Consider the following 20,517-nt stretch of genomic DNA (forward strand, 5'->3'; position numbering starts at 1 on the left):
TGTATTCCAGGCCTTTAAGCACTGCTTAAATTGCTCTCATCTGCCCTCTAGTCCTAGTCAATTATCTTAAATCTTTGCCTGTTTCTAGAGGCAGGAAGGTTGTCAGTAACCAATTTCTCTAATTATTCTAACAGTAATTTTGAACACCTTGAGTAAATATCCCTTTAACCTTCTCTATTCTGAAAACAATCTCTTCTGCACTCTCACCATGGCCTTGACACCCTTCCTAAAGTGTAGTGCCCAGAATTGGACACAATACTCTAACAGATGCCTAAATCATGAGTTAGTTAATGCGTGCAACTCTCTTGCTTTTGTACTGTGAATTTTAAACAGGGGCATCAACTTGTCCTGCAACTTCCAAAGATTTCTGTGCATAGGCCCCCAGGTCTGCACGCCCTTTAATATGCAAACAAAATGGTACAATTATAAACTAAATTAAAATTGTATGTTGAGTATATCTAAATTAGTGTGCAACATTATTAATGCCTTAGAGGGTGACATTGTGCACCTTAGTAGTTAAATGTCTGGCAGTGATAGAATGTGGTATGAGAATTGCTTAAAATTAGATTACAAACCCATGGTTAACTAGGATACAAGTTGCTGTGGAAATAAATTTTTTTCAATGATAAATTTGTAATATCAGAAAGGTCAGTGGAATATAGTTCGTAATCAAAATTATTTGAACACGAGCATGTCAAAGTACTGGTCCCATAGGACAAACAGCTGGGGCAGTATCTACTACTAATGCTAACAAGACCTTAAGAACCTGTATTCATTTGGAGCCATACGATGTAGAACAAAAAGATAATAGCACCAACCTCCTCAGGAAACAAAGCCTAAATTTTGCAGAATTTCCATAATCAATTTATGCTCACTAAAAGGAAAACACAGTTGCTAGAGCAGTGAGTAGTAGTCAAAACAGCAGCACATGACAAATCCTTTCAATAGTAGAAAAGCTACCTCAAGATTGTAGATAAAACCATGGGGGTAAGTAAAATTCTAATGTGAGTTTAGTAAAATCAGATGTACTGTAATTTCACTATCCATATGTTAAACAACTGTGGTGGGCCAAAGAAATGTAAATAAACAATTGGTTCAAATGGTTCTGACCAGTTTCTTCAAAGTCAAATTTTTATCCTAGGGAAGATAAATGGCTTGACATTCCTATCATCTTCCTCTTCCCCACATTTCAAGCTATTTGCTGCTGGATGGGGCACCAAATAGATAGTGAGGGTGGAATATTAACTCATCTGATTATTGTTCAGTCCTGCCTTCAGCAGATAAACTTCATCCATTGGCATAAGTCCTGAATCTTCTAGTGTTTCAACTACGCAGGAGGGTATTTTATTGGAAGGCTTTGAGTGTCCAAGCCTCGATTCTATGGGCCAAAGATAAACAACAAATCCATATACTATTAACTTAGGCTATAGCAAGAATAACTCTTTCCATAGCGACGTCAAATAACAGGGCAAACCAGTGAATAAGTACAAGCATAAACGGAGCACAGCCACCAATGCTTCAGATGTTGCAGAGGCAGTAAACATAGTACATTTGGTCAACTGTGGGCCTGGCTACTCCTGTCCAAAAATATGCTGTTGAGATTTTGCAATTCTCTATTGCATATCCATCTTTCAGCCATTCCTGCTTACATCTGGATGGATGCTCATAGCCAGTAACAAAACACCAACTCGGGTAAATAATCCAAGCTAGCTCCTCCAGTGCAAAATTGAGGGAATGCTGTCAACTTTGGATATCATTTCACCAGGATTCAGGTGGCTATTAAAATGTACCATCTGAAATGGGCATTTTTCACACAAATCCATTCTTGGTTATTCATCTTTAACCCCAAGATATAATTGAATACAATATACATACAAATCTTTGATGTTTCTTGGATATTAAAGGGTCATTGAATTGGACTGCAGCTCCTTCATCAAATCTCATTAATAACCATAGCTGTAAGAAATTGAGGAAAGTCAAATACCTGTTCCAGATTAACAGGTCAAGTTTTATGGACTATTTGGCTTGGCTCCTGCAATACAAATGCAATTGTTTGTTCTGGAAGATTACCATGGCATTTCTATCATTTGTCAGAAGCAAGCTTGGTCGGATTAGAGATGCTTTTGCATGATGTTCCACAGCCTAAAAAAGTTGAGGGATAACATCTCTGATGCAATAGTGCGAGATGTTGAAGTGAGGATAGAAGGCACGAGAAAAAACTGTAAAGATTCACACAATACCACAAAGATTTGCTTTGAACAATTTACTCGACAGCAGTACCAATCCAATTGTTCAAAGCCACTTGGTGTCAAGTGATATAGCTGAGTCCACACATCTTCCAAACTAAAGGGAGGGGGAAGTCACCAGGGTGAGATGGGGCTGTAGACAAGGATTACCTGAAGCTTAAATTTAAGACCATCATTAATATTGCCGATTAATCTGCACTTTGAAAGCAGCGTCAATGCGTCAGTGACTAGCGCATAAAACTATTCACCTCAAAGAATGCTGCATGGGATTGCACTACAATCTTACTTCCCAAACATCACCTAAATGCCATCTGAAGGTTACATTGACCTCTACTCAATTTCTTTAATTTGTTGTTTATAGAAACTAACCTCCACAGTTTAGAATATGATCCCCATGAAAATTTTGTGAAGCTAGCTTTGATATTTCTTGATAAATCTAATCTCTGAAAACAGTACTAAAATCCAGTGGACACATTCACTATTTAAAAGTATAACTTGGAAGGAGCACTTCTGCTGCCAGTTGTAAGAGTTTTTTCCCCCCCCCTGCAAGCATCTTATGCTTAAAAGGAAATCACTGGCACGAGAAATACTGTAAAGTTTCAAACAGGATTTACAAACTGAAAAACTGATGTCAAACAAATGTGATCTTGAAAAGGTTGCCATTGACCGAAACGCAGGGAATGAATTGAAAGGAGCCAACTTCCCTAAGTAAGCCAATAATAAAGATATGAAAAATAAAGCACTTACTGGCTGAGAAGATGGTGTTGGTGTGCAATAAACTATTGCAGATGGGGAAAAAAAAAAGAATGTTGGCCTGAATTAGAAGTTGTGGTAAATTAAGTCAGTGCATCATTTTGTGAACCAAGTGCTATTAAGAACATACCACTAAAATTTAAAAAAGGACTATTGTGTAATGCACACTCCTTAAAATTTACAGGCAGACTAGTTGTGCAATGCTGTAGCTCAACTCACTAAGGAATTGAAGTTGAATTATTTTTATTACTTCTGCAAAGTTAGCCAAAACATTACAGGCCAAGGCTGAATTCAGAAACAACAGTACACATTACTGAACTAATCACACCTCAGCCAATAAAGAAAAACTTTATTAATCAAGTTTAATCACTTAGAAAAATAACAGCAATACAGAACTCTAATGGGGTGTGGGTGTGTGTGTGCGCGCACGTGTGTGTAGGGGGTTTGGAAATGGATCCAGACAGTCAACTTTATATACTGTGTGCCTAGACTACGTGTGGCAAGCATTATTCACAACCATAATGCACATCACCTTTATTATACAACATTCTGCAAATGAAACTGTAAACTTCATAGGCTTTTAAGCAATATTCAACAAATTGTTGTGAAAGGAGAATCAAACAGTATGCCTATGAAGCTCAATCCTAAAAATCTCAATGTTCCAATAAGCCGTTTACCATAACAAATTATTTTTTCTGATGTTATTTTAAAGAGTATCCGTTACGGCAGGCAGAGTTTCAAATAGTGATTTATACCAATGGTTGATGTGCACCATTTCTGACGAGTGAATCCATAGTTAAATTTTGCAACAGAGTTATCAAGCACTGGAATGTCAAATATTTATTGAAATGACAGGTTACCAGTCCATATCTCACTACTGACAAGTTAATATTTCAGATAAAGAAACTAAAAATTGGTATAGCAGATTTAAAAGATAGAGCACAATTTGTCAAGTGTCAGCATATGCCCACATCAATACTCGAGTCAAAGTAAATCTAAATGCTCAACACCATTACTAGTTTTCACAGGTCAAATGTACAGAATACCTGCGTCAGCAAGAATGACCACTGAAAAGCAGCATTGTATGAAGAATTTACATGGCTATAGTGTGTTAATCACTGAAAACTAGTGATTAAATATGCTTAAGTGACCTATAGATCTGGGTACTCCACAACTCAAATAGTAAATGTTTTCACATCATGCATTAATCAAATGCAAGCTTTTCGTTTAGCTGGCAAAGTTCTTTCAAAGGTACGAAGTTGCTCATTTTGAGGGGGTCAGGGATATCAAGAATTATCCAGTGCACTTTTGGGATTTCTATAGTAATAACTGCACATGGAATTTATAAAGAGACTTGTGCAACAATTTTTTATTATAGCTGTTGAACTTTTTAATTAAGCCGCAGAAGCTCAGTTCAGTGTTATTCAAAACTTTGCAACTTGTGCACTTAATTCCACCACTGTGGAACGTTATTTCAAGTTACTTTCAGCAGAACTTCAGGAAGCCACACTAAACAGAGCGACTCAGCTTTTTATTGCAGTATCACCATAGTATAAACAGAACAAAAGCTATGCACTGTACATTTTTGTTTTGCATGCTCCTCAGGATCTCGTTCACATCATTACATTCACCTTGACAAAAGTAAAAATTAAGCGAAAAGTCACCCTAACATGAAATTTACTTCCTGACTCGGCTATATCCACTGAAAAACTAATACAATACCGAAATATTGCCGTAATGTTGTTGCAAACAACATTATAAATACGGAATTACAAATTTAAAACATTTTTAAAAAATATTTGTTGTAGTAAACAGAAAACCAGATGGGTCATCTACTTCAATATGGTCTCTCCCGACGGTCCTGGCGACGGTCACCCCTAAAAAGAAGACAAGCCATTAACAATTCACTCAAAGAATGAGCTATTGGTGTTTACAGCAGTCCTTCACAGCTGAATAAGTGAGCAGTTCTCAGTAAAAGGAAATGCCAGTTCTAACTCAATGGACTGCACAGCTTAAGGTAGCACGTTCAAATACAACATATTTACATAAGCAAATTCCAGCCTTTAAAAAGATATATTATTTTGATTAACTTACTTCCTATCCATTTTTCCTGGTCCACCTCTGCCACCCCTGAAACCCATTAGCTCTCCCATGGGGGGGCCACCAAGCATGCCTCTTCCACCTCTAAATCCACCTCGGTCACCACCACGTCCACCTCGGAAACCACCTCGGTCACCACCACGTCCACCTCGGAAACCACCACGATCCATAACACGGCCACCTCTCATCATGGGGCCACCCCTCCCACGATCACCTATGAAATCAAATGAGACCAAACAAACATGTTCACTCTGCACACAACTGTGAAGGTGGGGGCAAAAAAAGAAAAATATTTCATTCAATCTTCATAAACTGAATAAAACTGCTCGCACAGAAGTCCTATGATTTTTGGAAAGTTATCTTTTTAAAAATGGAACAAAAGACAAGCACCAACTCAATTGTTATAGTAAATATTGGATCAGAAACCTCCTGTTGACAGACTACTGATGCCAACTAATGCTCACAACATGGATCCAAGATGTGCAAAATACATTTCACCAGGTATGATTAAATTAACCCACCTGGAGGGAATGGTGGTGGGAGAGGACCATCTGGTTTTGGAGCCTTACACTGGTTACATTCAGTTCGCCAGGCAAAGTTAGAATTCCCACAAGTTCTATAAAATAAAAAATGTAATTAAAAAAAAATGTAATACATCTAGTAAATTTTGGCACCAAAATCTTCAAAATGTGAATACTCAATAATCAAGCCAGACATACGGGTTAGGACATCGCCAGTCACCAGCTCTCTGCTGTGTATTTCCACCAGAAGGTCCACCACGACCACGTGGACCACCTCGGCCACCAAATCCTCCTCCACCACGGCCCATGGGTCCTGAAATTAAGGGCATGCGTAAAGAATGTGCATAACATAATAGCCAGTAAGCAATATTTACAGCCAAAATTATAGTACCATGTTCTGTAACTGGTTTAAAGGGCATCTGTTGCCATCACAAAATTATGACATTAAATTTCATTATGTACATACAAATTAGACCAGCCATGGTTCAGTACACGCAAAGCTCTAAACTTTGTCAGGCCACCATGTTTAATTACAAAAGAGGTAATTTAAGCTTTTTTTGCATTCATACAAACGATACTGGCATTTGAAATTAAATTATAGACTGAGGCTACAAATAAAATATAACAGGCAATCATATGCTGAATTTTCTTCAGCTACTCCACCTGAAGAGTTCTTGGAGTACACATCAAGTGACTTGTACTTGAATTAAGGCACTATCAATTTGCAGCTTTCTGTAATGTTTTCACCAATCCACACATTTGTTTTGAAAAAGGTATGGCAATTTAAATGTTACTGTGTAAAGGTTACATTGAACCGGTGATGCAGGTTCAGTTATTTGTATGTTAGCGAAGATGTATTTGAATGAGAAATCAGCACACCTTTCAAACACCATTCTATTCCCTACAACCTTCTCTCCATACCAATGGGTAAAAGAAAATCAGTACCATTTTGAATAGGCAGAGAATGGAAACTGTGCTTAGTTCTGCAACACACTCCACTATCTGCTGCCAAGATGACTGGAGCAGCTGTACTGGAAAATGTATACCCCAATAACTCCAATTGTAACTCAGGATTTAAATAATTCAAAAGAAAAGCGCAGAATGAAGCAGTAGTCTGACATTTGGTGACAGAAATGCATGGGTTAGGTCTGCAGGTAAATAATTAGATCAATTAAGTAGTTAATAAGAATGATTATTTCAATTTGATTAAACATCAACTTTCAAAATTACAATGTATAAAGTATGAGAAATTATCGTGTTTAATCAGATCTAGGGGAATAAAGAGGGACAGTAATATTAAAGGGTTTTGAATGTTCATTAAATTAAAATCGGAGATACATAGAAAGAGTCAAGTAAAACAAGTTAATCTACAACAATTTAGATCAAGAAATTAGTTGAAAAACTAAAAAAATAAGCTAAATTGAATGAGAGCCTGGAGGTAAGGGAATGCACGCACTCGGGAGCAAGCACATCAGCACAAGGAAAGAAGCTCATTGGCGTGTAACCAAAGTCAAATAAAAACAGAAAGTGCTGGAAATACTCAGCAGGTCTAGCCACATCTTTGGAGAGAGAAAGAGTTACCATTTCAGGTCAGTGTCCTTTCATCAGATCGCTAACTGGTATCCATGGTTCCTCTGAGCAGCGCAGGCAGAATCAGGCCCACGGCACCACGGGTGGCTCAATTTTATAATCAGGAAAACAATAGTGTAAGGGGACTCAATAATTAGGGGGAACATATGTCGTCTTCCTGGTGCCAAGGTCCATGATGTAATGGAGCGGCTGTAAAACATTCCGATGGGGCAGGGTGAACAGTCAGAGGTCATGGTGCATGTTGGTACCAACGACAAAGATAGAAAAAGGGACGAGCTCCTGCAGGCAGATTCTAGGGAGCAAGAGAATAAGTAGGACCTCAAAAAGGTAGTAATCTCCAGATTGCTCCTGGTGCAATGTGCTAGCACGTATAGAAATAGGAGGAAAAGAGCAGATGGCTGGAGAGATGGTGCAGGAAGGCGGGCTTAAGATTCCTGGGGACAATGGGACCAGTTGTGGGGGGAGGTAGGACTTGTATGGGCTGGACAGGTTGTACCTCAGAGCCAGGACCAATAACCTCGTGGGGTGGCTTGCTAGTCCTGTTGGAGAGAGCTTAAATTAACTTGGCAGGGGGATGGGAACAAGAAAGTAGCATTAGAAAAGGTCATGTTGGAGTTGTATAGAACTTTGGTGAGGCCACAGCTGGAGTACTGTGTGAAATTCTGGTAGCCACATTATAGGAAGGATTTGATTGCACTGGAGGGGGTGCAGAGGCGATTCACTAGGATGTTGCCTGGGATGGAACATTTAAGTTATGAAGAGAGGTTGGATAGGCTTGGGTTGTTTTCGCTGGAGCAGAGAAGACTGAGGGGTGACCTGATCGAGGTGTATAAGATTATGAAGGGCATGGACAGGATGGATGGGGAGCAGCTGTTCCCCTTAGTTGAAGGGTCAGTTACAAGGGGACACAAGTTTAAGGTGAGGGGCAGGAGGTTTAAGGGGGATTTGAGGTAGAACTTTTTTTACCCAGAGGGTGGTGACAGTCTGGAATGCACTGCCTGGGAGGGTGGCAGAGGTGGGTTGCCTCACATCCTTTAAAAAGTACCTGGATGAGCACTTGGCACGTCAAAACATTCAAGGCTATGGGCCAAGTGCTGGCAAATGGGATTAGGTAGACAGGTCAGGTGTCTTTAATGCATCGGTGCAGACTCGAAGGGCCGAAGGTTCTCTTCTGCACTGTACTATTCTGTGAAAGGAGAAACAAGGTGCACAAAGGATTGGAAGAGATAGAGCACTAGAGCATTGAATAGTAAAGAATTAGGTTGTGTTAGACCAAGAATATTAAGATTTAAGTTAGGTTTACGGTGCATAAATGCACAAAGCATGGTAAGGAAGGTTGGTGAGTTGCAGGTGCAAATAGCCACATGGGAAAATGTTGCCGCGCTGAAGAGACCTGGCCCCAAAAAAGGACTGGACTGGGTACTACATATCCCTGGATACATTGGAGCAGCGTTATTAAGGAAAATATTGTGTTGGAAAGAGGATGGCCTGGAGGAGTCATGGACAGAATCTATTTGGTTAGAGTTAAACAATACAGGAGTCATTACACTACTGGGTGTAATCTATAAAGCCATAAACTTGAAGGAAAGACAGAGGAGCAAATTTATAAGGAAATTAGAAGGATGCAAGAACTATAGAATAGTGAAAATGGGGGGGGGGGGGGGGGGTGGAAGGCGAAGAGAGTTCAAGAGAAGTTTTCTGATCAGTACATTTCCATCCCAAGAAAAGGGAATTGCTGAATCTGGTTCTGGGGAAATCAGGTGGATCAGGTGTCAGCAGGGGAGTATTTAGGGAGAAGTGATCAAAGTACAAGACTTGGATTGGAAAAGGACATGAAGCAAAATGGAGTAAAAACTGGGCGGCCAATTTCAGTGAGTTGAGAAAAGATCTGCCGTGCGTAAACTGACAGGCAAGACTATAATCCATCAATGGGCTGTTAGTAAAGGTACATTTGCAAGAAGGGGAAGGTAGGACAAAGTCAGAGCTCCCTGGATGATGAGCCAAAGAGTGTAAAATGAAGCAGAAAAAGGGGGCATGTGACAGATGTTAGTTGATAACACAAATGAGAACCAGGCTGAATATAGAAAGTTCAAAGAAATGGAAAAAGAAATGAGAGTATATCGCAAGAGACTGGTAGATAACAAAGGAAATCCAATAGTCTTCCATAGGTAGGGTAGTAAGAGGAAGGCTGGGGCAGATTAGGGACCAAAAGGAGACTGGGGCAGGCTGAGGTATTAAATGAATATACTGTGTATTTGTCCTTAATAAGGAGGATGCTGCTGCCAAAGTCAGTAAAAGTGGAGGTAGCTGAGATTCTGGATGGGCTAAAGATTGATAAATAGGAGGTACTCAAAAGGCTGGCTGTACTTAGATGAAATGGCACTAGGACCAGTTCAGATGCATCCCAATATACTGAAGGAAAGAAGGGTGGAAATTGTGGAGGCACTGGCCATAATGTTTAGTTTAGTGATACAGCACTGAAACAGGCCCTTCGGCCCAACGAGTCTGTGCCGACCATCAACCACCCATTTATACTAATCCTACACTAATCCCATATTCCTACCACATCCCCACCTGTCCCTATATTTCCCTACCACCTACCTATACTAGGGGCAATTTATAATGGCCAATTTACCTACCAACCTGCAAGTCTTTTGGAGCACCTGGAGAAAACCCACGCAGACACAGGGAGAACTTGCAAACTCCACACAGGCAGTACCCAGAATTGAACCCGGGTCGCTGGAGCTGTGAGGCTGCGGTGCTAACCACTGCGCTGCCCTAATCTTCCAATATCCTTAGATACAGGGTTGGTGCCAGTGGTCAGTTTAACCTCAATGGTGGGAAAGCTTTTAGTAACAACTGGACAAGTGTGGATTGAAGAAAACCAGCATGGATTTTTAAAAGCAAAATGTTTAAACTTGTTTTGAGTTTTTTTTGAAGAGGTAAGAGAGTTGATGAGGTTAATGTGGTGGATATAGACTTCCAAAAGGCATTTGATAAAGTACTGCACAATAGGCTGGCAGCAAAGTTGAAGCCCATTGAATAAAAAGGGATATTGGTAATATTACTGGACTAATAATCCAGAGGTCTGGGTTAATGTTCTGGAGACACGAGTTCAAATTCCACCATGGCAGCTGGGGGAATGTGAATTCAATTAATGAATAAATCTGGAATAAAATGCTCGTCTCATTCATGACAACAATGGAACTACTGTATTGTTTTAACAACCAATCTGGTTCACTAATGTCCTTCAGAGGGTGAAATCTGCCATCCTCCCTGGTCTGGCCTACACATGACTCCGGATCCACAGCAACGTGGACTCAACTGTCCTCTGTAAAGGCGTAACAAGACATTCAGTTGTAAAGCACTGTGGGTGTACCTACAGCAGATGAACTGCAGCGGTTCAAGGTGGCGGCTCAACACCACCTTCAAGAGCAATTAGAGATAGACAATAAATGCTAGCCTTGCCTGCGATGCTCATATCCCAAGAATGAATTTAAAAAAAAATGAATGTGAAGTTGACGGAGTGACAGAACTAGTGGTGAATGGTTGTTTTCGGACTGGAGGAAGGGATGCAGTGGTGTTCTCATGGAGTCGATACTGGGACTGCTGCTTTTCTTAATATGTTAATAACTTAGACGTGGGTGTACAGGGTACAAACGTCAAGTTTTGTCTCATCTGCAAATTTTAAGTATAGTGAATTGTAAGGAGGATAGTGATAGACTTCAGGAAGATATAGACAGGCTGGTGGAATGGGCAGACAAGTGGCAAATGAAATTTAAATGTAGAAGTATGAAGTGATATACAAAGAAAAGCAATATATACATGATGAAAGGCAACATAAATTAAAAGATACAATTCTAAAGGGGATGCAGGAAGAGACCTCACGATATATGTGCACAAATCATCGAAGGTGGCAAAAGTCGTTAAGTATACAGGATCATGGGCTTTATAAATAGAGACCGAAAATACAAAAGGAAGTTATGATAGACCTTTACAAAACACTGGTTCAGCGTCAACTGGACTATTGTACCTAATTCTGGGCACCACACTTTAAGATATGACGGCTTCAGAGGGTGCAGAAACGATTTGCGAGAATGGCTCCAGGCATGAGGGACTTCAGTTATGTGGATTGATTAGAGAATAGCCCCAGCTTCTCCAGAGAAAAGGTTGAGAGGGGATTTGATAGAGGTGTTCAAAATCATGAAGAGTCTAGACAGAGTAGATAGGGAGAAACTGCTCCCACTGGCAGAAAGGTAGAGTACCAAAAAACACAAATTTAAAGTGATTGGCAAAACAAACGAAACATGAAAAGTTTTTTTAAAAAAGCACAGCATGTGGCTACAATCTGGAATGTACCGTTTGATAGGGTGTGGGCTGCCAGTTTCAAGTGTGGCTTTCAAAAGGGAATTGGATAAGCACTTGGAGAAAAATGTTGCAGGGCTACAGGAAAAAGGGCAGGAGTTCACTAAACTATTCTTGCAGAGACTAGCTGAATGGCCACCTTCTGTGCTGTAAACATGAAAAAGTGGCATGTACAATTCCTGCTGTTGAGATTTCAATTAGACAGAAAGAAAACAAAAAGGAGCTGCACTGGAATGAACAAACAGTCTTTAAAATATTGCAAAATGGAACAAAACAAGCATGCAGGGTTCAAGGAAGCACCTGAAACAAGGGAGCAAGCATGCAGGGATCAAGGGAGCACCCAAAGCACTACAGAATGAATGGGGCTTTAGAAAATCTGGGGAGTTTGATAAGCAAAAAGGGTTAAGCTTCACAGCAACAGAAGCTTAAAGTTCAAAAGTAGACTTTTAAAATTAGACGCTCGATGCAGCTAATATGGCTTGCAGCATGCTGGACTGTTTGTTAGATGCAATAGGGAAAAAAGGTGCAGGAAGACATCCAATTGCTTATTAAGAAAGGGATTAAAAACAGTTACATTTATTTTGTATGGTCATCATGGGCTCTTAAATGCAGTACATTGAAAGGAAAAGGACTTTCCTACTGTGCATGGAACAGACATCAAAAGTCAGTATCCCTATTCAACCATTTATGCCATGAATACTGTAACCTGAAGTAAAGCCCATCAATCTTTGGAGGGAGCAACTTTAGTGCACAGTTTCAGGAGCCACATCTTTCAGACAATGTTTTTGATCAGTCCAGACTAGCTGAAACTACCTTCCCTTGAGTAGGGGAATAAAGCAGTACCAGGATCTTGTTTTAAGGTTTAAAGATCCCTGAAATTCTCAAGATTTTTCCCCCATTTTCACAAAAGAAAAAAACTGGATGTTCAGCTATTACCTGCATCAGTTTTGGTGGTGGTCCTAACTTGCTTTATTACAGTATTTTTAATTTGTACTTTCAAAATAACTTGCAATATTTCTTTGTTTAGTGGGTAAATAAGTTATCCAATGTGGACAAAGGCAAGTGCCAATACTAAACTCAAATGAATAAGTAAGTACGGTGTATAATCAAAAAACCAAGACAGGTGTTTGCTACAGCATATTTCTCAAATAATTTACTAAGAGAAAATCTGGCAGATGAAAACTGTTCCTCTTGCTGTTTACCAATATTGATACCCGAATCTCAAATCTGTGCAAAACTGGAGAATGCTACATCAGCTGGTGCAAATTACTATATTTCAGTTGAAAACTTTAGGGTTCTGTAACTGCTCCAAAACTGTCCAGCAGTGTTTGAAGTGCAGCAAATTTGTAACTAGTGCTCGGAGGTTGTATGAACAGCAGACCAACATTCCTTCTCCAACTGTACAGTTGATGAAGCTTAGGGATATCCGTGCTCACACTAATAAAACAGATTTTCTGCCTTAAAAGCTTATTTGCTAGAAGGGCCAGAACTAGATTTTTGCTGGAAGATTGGAGTTGAGGTATCCTGGCCAAGTGGATGAGAAGAGACAACAGAATATATATCATAGGTATTATCCACTAGGAAGGATACACATTGATTTCAACTAGAGCACAGAAGAGCAACAGATAAAACGGGGTCAGCAACTTCTGAAACCAGAGTGAATATTACAACCTACAAAGCTGAAGACTTGGTAGTAAAAGTCATATACTTCAAACACCTTAACATTGAAAAACATTTAAACACTTATTGGTGTGACTATGCATAGAGAATAGGAAGTGAAGTGCAGACTCTGGTTCCCATTCCCAATGTTTTGGCCAATGCAGAAAGAGGAACAGAGACCAATAGACAAAATTGCCTAACTCAAAAGAACGAGGGTCCGTATAGTTGGGTAAATAAGATTAGACAGTTCGAGTTCCGATGAAGGGTCACTGACCCGAAACGTTAACTCTGCTTCTCTTTCCACAGATGCTGCCAGACTTGCTGAGTGGTTCCAGCATTTCTTGTTTTTAATTCAGATTTCCAGCATCCGCAGTATTTTGTTTTCATTAGACAGTTAAATGTGTGGCTCAAAGATTGGTGTGGGAGAAATGGGTTTCGATTCATGGGGCACTGGCACCAGTACTGGGGGAAAGGGGGAGCTGTACCACTGAGACAATCTACACCTGAACTGTGTTGGGATCAGCGTTCTGGAGAGTCCTCTAACTAGGGCAGTAGACAGGGCTTTACATGCAAGCATACAAATTAGGAGTAGGCCACTCAGCCCCTTGAGCCTGCTCCGCCATTCAATAAGTTCATGACTGATCTGATCGTAACTTCAACTCCACATTCCCACCTACCCCCAATAACCTTTCACCCCCTTGCTTATCAAAAATCTATCTACCTCTGCCTTAGAAACAAAGACTCTGCTTCCACTGAGTGGCCTACTCCCCCTAATTTACATGTTCCAAAGACTCACTATCCTCAGCGAAAAAATTTCTCATCTGTCTTAAATGGGCGACCCCTTATTTTCAAACAGTGACCCCTAGTTCTAGATTCTCTTACAAGGGGAAACATCCTTTCCACATCCACCCTGTCAAGACCCCTCAGGATCTTATATGTTTCAATCAAGTTACCTCTTACTCTTCTAAACTCCAGCGGATACAAGCCTAGCGTGTTCAACCTTTTCTTTTAAGACAAGCTGCCCATTTTCAGGTATTAGTCTAGTAGACCTTCTCTGAACAGCTTCCAAAGCATTTACATATTTCCTTAAATAAGGAGACCAATACTGTACACAGTACTCTAGATGTGGTCTCACCAATGCTCTGGAGGCTGAAGCATAACCTCCCTACTTTAGCATTCGATTCACCGTAACATTCTATTAGCTTTCCTAATTACTTGCTATACCCACATACTAACCTTTTGCGATTCATGCACTAGGACACCCAGATCCCTCTGCATCTCAGAGCTCTGCAATCTCTCACCATTTAGATAATATGCCTTTTTATTCTTCCTGCCAAAATGGACAATTTCACACATTATACTCCATTTTCCAGGTCTTTGCCCACTCACTTAACCTATCTATATCTCTTTGTAGCCCCCTTAGGTCCTCTTCGCATCTTAACTTTCCTACCTATCTTTGTCATCAGCAAATTTAGCAAACCATACTTTCGGTCGCTTCATCCGTCATTTACATAAATTGTAAAAAGTTGAGGCCCCAGCACAGATCTCTACGGCACACCACTCGTTACATCTTGCCAACCAGAAAATGACCCATTTATGCCTATTGTTTCCTGTTAGCTAGCCAATCTTCTATCCATGCCAGTACCCCCTACACCATGAGCTTTTATTTTCTGCAATAACCTTTGATGTGGCACCTTATCAAATGCCTTCTGGAAATCGAAGTACAATACATCCACCGGTTCCCCTTTATCTACAGCACATGCTACTTCTTCAAAGAAGTCTAATTAATTGGTAAAACATGATTTCCCTTTCACTAAACCATGTTGACTCTGCCTGAACACCTTGAATTTTTCTAAGTGCCCAACAATAACATCTTCAATAATAGCTTCTAGGATTTTCGCTATGACAGATGTTAAGCGAACTGGCTTGTAGTTTTCTGCTTTCTGTCTCCCTCCCTTTTGAATAAAAGGAGTGATATTGGCTATTTTCCAATCTAATGGACGTTCCCCAAATCTGGGGAATTTTTGAAAGGCTGAGTTTGCTGACAATGCAACCACTAGGTGGCACTGCACTAGCACATGTGCAAATGCTACTAAAATGTCAGTTGGCCACATTCAGACAGCTGCCAGATTAAAGATGGCGCTGCCCAAATAATCACACAAAGGCAACGTAAACACATGGCAGCACACAATGGCCGGTGGGGGGGGGGGGGTGGGGAGAAGCAGAGCACACCCGCTACCAAGGACTTCTGCCACTCTCCCTGCTTCCCCCCCACCACCACCCCGCTCTCTCCCTGCTTGCTCTCTCTCCCGTGTCATGCGATGACATCATCTGCACACACGCCAACCGGTCCTTGTAATGCAGAACACAGCGCAGGTGCAGAGAGCAGGAGCCCGTGTGCGCAGTCGAATGACGTCAGCAGCCGGCTGCGTTGTCAAGAATCACTGTTTTTGAAAACCAAAACCAATGGATCACCTATCTCACTAGCCACTTCTTTTATGACCCTAGGATGAAGTCTATCAGGACCCGGGGACCTGTCAGCCCACAGCTCCAACAATTTGCTCAGTATCAATCTGCTGACCTACCACCCATTTTTGAGCAATTATACGCCTTTTCTTCAAGTTTGATGCTACCTAATTTTTTTTTTAAAAAAAAGTTAACCACAGATGGTGGGTCCTCTACTCTTATGCATTCTGAAATAGCCCCTTAAATGTCTCTCCACTGCATCTCAGTCATAGAGAGATACAGCACTGAAACAGGCCCGTCGGGCCACCGAGTCTGTGCCGACCATCAACCACCCATTTATACTAATCCTACATTAATCCCATATTCCCTACCACATCCCCATCTTCCCTCAATTCACCTACCACTTACCTACACTAAGAGCAATTTACAATGGCCAATTTACTTATTAATCTGCAAGTCTTCGGCTGTGGGAGGAAACCAGAGCACCCGGCGGAAACCCACGCGGTCACGGAGAACTTGCAAACTCCGCACAGGCAGCACCCAGAACCGAACCCAGGTCGCTGGAGACGTGAGGCTGTGGTGCTAACCACTGCGCCGCCCTACTGACCTATCCCTTAACCTACTTTGCCAAGTTCACTTTTGCTGGCTCTGCTTTCATGCCCTAATAATTGCTCTTATTCAAGTTTAAAATGCTAGTCTGAAGACCCACTCTTCTCTCACTCAAACGGAATGTAAAATTCAAATCATATGATCACTTCTGCCTAGGGGCGCCTTCATTATGAGGTCATTAATTAATCCTACCTTGTTGCACAAAACCAGGTCCAGTATAGCCTGCTCTCTGGTTGGCTCCAGAATGTGCTGTTCTAAGAAACTATCCCCAAAACATTGTGAACTCCTCATCTAGGCTATCTTTGCCCATCTGATTTCTCCAATCTACATTTAGATTAAAATCTCCCATGATTATCACCCGTACCTTTCTGATAAACACCCATTATTTCTTCCCTTATACCTTGTCCTACCATGTGGTTATCGTTAGGGGGTCTGTACACCAGTCCCACAAGTGCTTTCTTGCCTTTACCATTTCTCATCTTCACCCAAACCACTTCTACATCCTGGTTTCCTGAAGTTGGGTCATCCCTCTCTATTGTGCTAATACCAGTAACAGAGCCACCCCTCTACCTTTTCCTAGCTTCCTATCCTTCCTAAACGCCATGTACCCTTCAATATTCAGGTCACAGTCTAGGTCATCCTGCAGTCACGTCTCTGTAATGGCTATCAGATCGTACTTATTTATTTCTATTTGCATCATCAGTTCATCTGTTTTGTTTCGAATGCTATGTATATTCACATACAGAGCCTTTAGGTTTTGTCCTTTATTTTTGGAACCTGTAGCCTTGTCTGATTTACTCTTAGATTTATAATCACTGTCTCTTCCCGTCACCGTCTATTTAACTTTTCCCATATTAATACCTTTCTCTCTTGCCTTGACTTTGATTTTACCACATCTTCCCAAATTTGATCCCTTGCCCCCACTATTTAGCTTAAAACCCTCTCTACTACCCTAGTTATGTGACTCACTAGAACACCGGTCCCAGCATGGTTTAGGTGTAGACCGTCCCATCAGTACAGCCCCCACTTTTCCCCGTACTGGTGCCAGTGCCCCACTTCTACCACACCAGTCTTTGAGCCACACATTCAATTCTCTAATCTTATTTGCCCTACTCCAATTTTCAAGTGGCTCAGGTAATAATCCAGACATTACTACCTGAGGTTCTGCTTATTAATTTGGTGCCTAGCTCCTCATACTGGCTATGCAGAACCTCTTTCCTTGTCCTGCTTATGTCATTGGTACCTACATGGACAACTGGATCCTCCCCCTCCCACTGTAAGTTCCTCTCCAGCCCTGAGCAGATGTCCTGAACCCTGGCATCGAGCAGGCAACACAGCCTTCTGGTCTCTCGCTCTTTGCTGCAGAGAACAGTGTCAATCCCCCTCACTATACTGTCCCCCTACTGCCACTACTTCCCTTTTTGCTTCCCCACTTTAAATTAAAAATAGTGGGGCCGAGACATCAAGTGAGGGAAGATGCAATCATTTAAAAGAGATGGTAAGAGAGCAAGATGGCAATAATGATAATCAGGATGTGGCCGGAAGGGACAGTGCATACAAACTCAAGAGTGAGCTAGCAGATAAAACCAGAATTTGCGAACTAAGTGGGGGGAGATTTAGAAATCCAAAGAGAAAGGCCTAGGCATCAGAACAATATAGCATTGTGGGTAAAGACAAGCAGAGACAGAGTATTTAACAAAAATTGTACATCAGAAAATACGGTAATTGAAGAGAACAGAAGCAAAGAAAATGAAATTAAAAGGTTCTTTATCTGAATGCGCAAAGCATCTGCAAGATGACAGATGGCACAAATAGAAGTACATGACTTAGATCTAATTGCCATTCCAGAAACATGATTACATGGTGATCAAAGTTGGGAAATAAATATTCCAGGTTACACAATATTTTGGAGACAGAATAGCACTTATGGTAAAGGATGACATAAGGGCATTAACGAGAAAGGATCTGGCCTCGGATCATGAAGTTGAATCAGTATGGGTGGAAATAAGTAATGGCAAGAATCAGAAAACACTGGTCGGAGTAGTATATAGGCCCCCCATCAGTCATTATACCGTTGGACAGAGCATTAAAGAAGAAATTATAGGAGTTTGTAACAAAGGCAATGCAATGTAAGAAGCGTGGGGGACTTGAATCTTCATATAGACTTGGACAGTGAAATTGGCAGGAGTGGTCTAGAAGACGAGTTTGTAGAATGTTTTCAGGACTGTTTCTTGGAGCAATACGTTGTGGAGCCAACTAGGCATAAAGCCATCTTAAATCTAGTATTGTGTAATGAAGCAGGGTTAATTAGCAATGTCAGTGAAAGATTCACTGGGAAACAGTGATCATAATATCAATGAATTCCATGTTAAGTTTGAAAGTGATATGCTCCAATCACAAACAAGAATCTTGAATTTAAAGCCAATTATGTAGGCATGAGGGGAGAACTGGCAAAGGCAAATTGGGTAAATAGACTAAAAGGTATGGCAGTAAATGAACAGTGGGAAACCTTTAAAGGAAAGAGTTCAAAAATATTCAACAAAAATACATTCCATTGAAAAACAAAATCTCAGCAAAACAGACCCATTCCTCATTCAAAGTATTAGACTAAAAGAGGCATACAATGTTTCAAAAAAAAAAAATAGAAAGTTTGAGGATTGGGAGCGTTGTAGAAACCAGCAAAGGGCCACCAAAAAGTTGATTAAAAAAAAGGAAATAATGAGATTAAACTAGCCAGTAATATAAAAACAGATTGTAAGCTTTTATCAGTTTCTTAAAAAAAAAGGAAGAGAGTAGCTAAAGTAAAACGTTGGTCCCTTAGAAGCAGAGGCAGGAGAAATCACTGGGAATGAGGAAATGGCAGAGGCATTGAACAAATATTGCGTGTCTGTCTTCACAGTCTAAGACACAAGTTCCATACCAGAAACAGACAGTAGCCTAGGGACTAGAAAGAGTGAGAAAATTAAATTCATATCAGAGGAAAAAAGTTTGAGAAATTTAAGGGACAAAAATCTGACAAATCTCCAGGACCTCATGGCCTACATCCTAAGGGTCCAAAAGAGATAGCTGCAGAGATAGTGCAATAACTATGATTTTCCAAAATTCCTTAGATTTGGGAACAGTCACATCAGATTGCAAGTTGGTAAATATTACACTGCTTTTCAAGAAAGGAGGGAGAGAAAACAGGGAACGACAGGCCAGTTAGACTATCACTCGTTGGGAAATTGCTGGAATCTATTAAGGAAGTCTTAATGCAGTTAGAAAAGCACAGTATTAGAACAAGCCTACATGGTTTTATGAAAGGGAGATCTTATTTGACAAATTTTAGTTTTTTTTTGAGAATGTAACTAGTACGGTAGATAAAGGGGAAACAGTACATGTAGTATACCTGGATTTCCAAAAGGCATTCGATAAGGTGCCACACAAAAGGTTAACAGACAAGATGAGGGCTCACAAAGTTGGGGATAATATATTAGCATTAAAAGATGATTGGTTAACAGACAGGAAGCAACAAGTGGACATAAATGGGGCATTTTCAAGTTGGCAGGCAGTAAATAGTGGAGTGTCACAAGGATCAGTGCTGGGGTCTCAGCGATTTACTATCTGGTACAAAGGTAGGTGGAAAGGTAAGCTGTGGAGAGGACACAGAGGCTGTAAAGAGATATAGATAGGTTAAGTGAGTGGGCAACAAGATGGCAGATGCAGGGGAGTGTGACGTTATTTACTTTGGTCATAATAGAAAAGAATATTTTTTCCCCCAAAAGGTGTGAAACTTGTAAGTGTCGATGTTCAAAGAGACCTGGGTGTGCTTGTACAAAGAACGCAGAAAGTTAGCATGCAGGTACAGAAAGCAAGTAGGAAGGCAAGTAGCATGTTGGCCTTTATTACAAGGGGATTGGAGTACAGGAGTAAGGAAGTATTGCTACAATTGTACAGGGTTTTGGTGAGACAATATCTGTAATACTGTGTGCAGTTTTGGTCTCCACATTTAAGAAAGGATATACTTGCATTGGAGGAAGTACAGCGCAAGTTCACTAGATTGGTCCCTGGGATGAGGGGGTTGTCCTGTGCTGAGAGGCTAAGTAAATTGGGCCTACATTCTCTGGCGTTTAGAAAAATGACAAGTGGTGATCTCATTGAAACAGAAGATTCTAAAAAGGGGCTGGATAGGGTAGACAGAGATTATTTCCACTAGTCAGGGAATCTAA

At 40.7% G+C, this 20,517-nt stretch overlaps 1 protein-coding gene across 2 annotated transcripts in view; it reads right to left on the reverse strand.

Moving 5' to 3' along the window:
• Positions 1 to 3,225: 3,225 nt before the first annotated feature.
• LOC137382660 (RNA-binding protein EWS-like) overlaps positions 3,226 to 20,517 on the reverse strand; it is a 44,730-nt gene continuing 27,438 nt past the window's right edge. For both annotated transcript variants that reach the window (XM_068054886.1, XM_068054885.1), the window contains exons 14-17: positions 5,819 to 5,933; positions 5,621 to 5,715; positions 5,094 to 5,313; positions 3,226 to 4,876 (exon numbers count right to left, since the gene is read on the reverse strand). In XM_068054886.1, the coding sequence (XP_067910987.1) occupies positions 4,837 to 4,876; positions 5,094 to 5,313; positions 5,621 to 5,715; positions 5,819 to 5,933 (470 nt within the window). In that variant the 3' untranslated portion in view covers positions 3,226 to 4,836. The remainder of the gene's footprint in view (positions 4,877 to 5,093; positions 5,314 to 5,620; positions 5,716 to 5,818; positions 5,934 to 20,517) is intronic.

The sequence above is a fragment of the Heterodontus francisci genome, chromosome 23 (assembly GCF_036365525.1).
Source record: "Heterodontus francisci isolate sHetFra1 chromosome 23, sHetFra1.hap1, whole genome shotgun sequence".
Classification (NCBI taxonomy): domain Eukaryota; kingdom Metazoa; phylum Chordata; class Chondrichthyes; order Heterodontiformes; family Heterodontidae; genus Heterodontus; species Heterodontus francisci.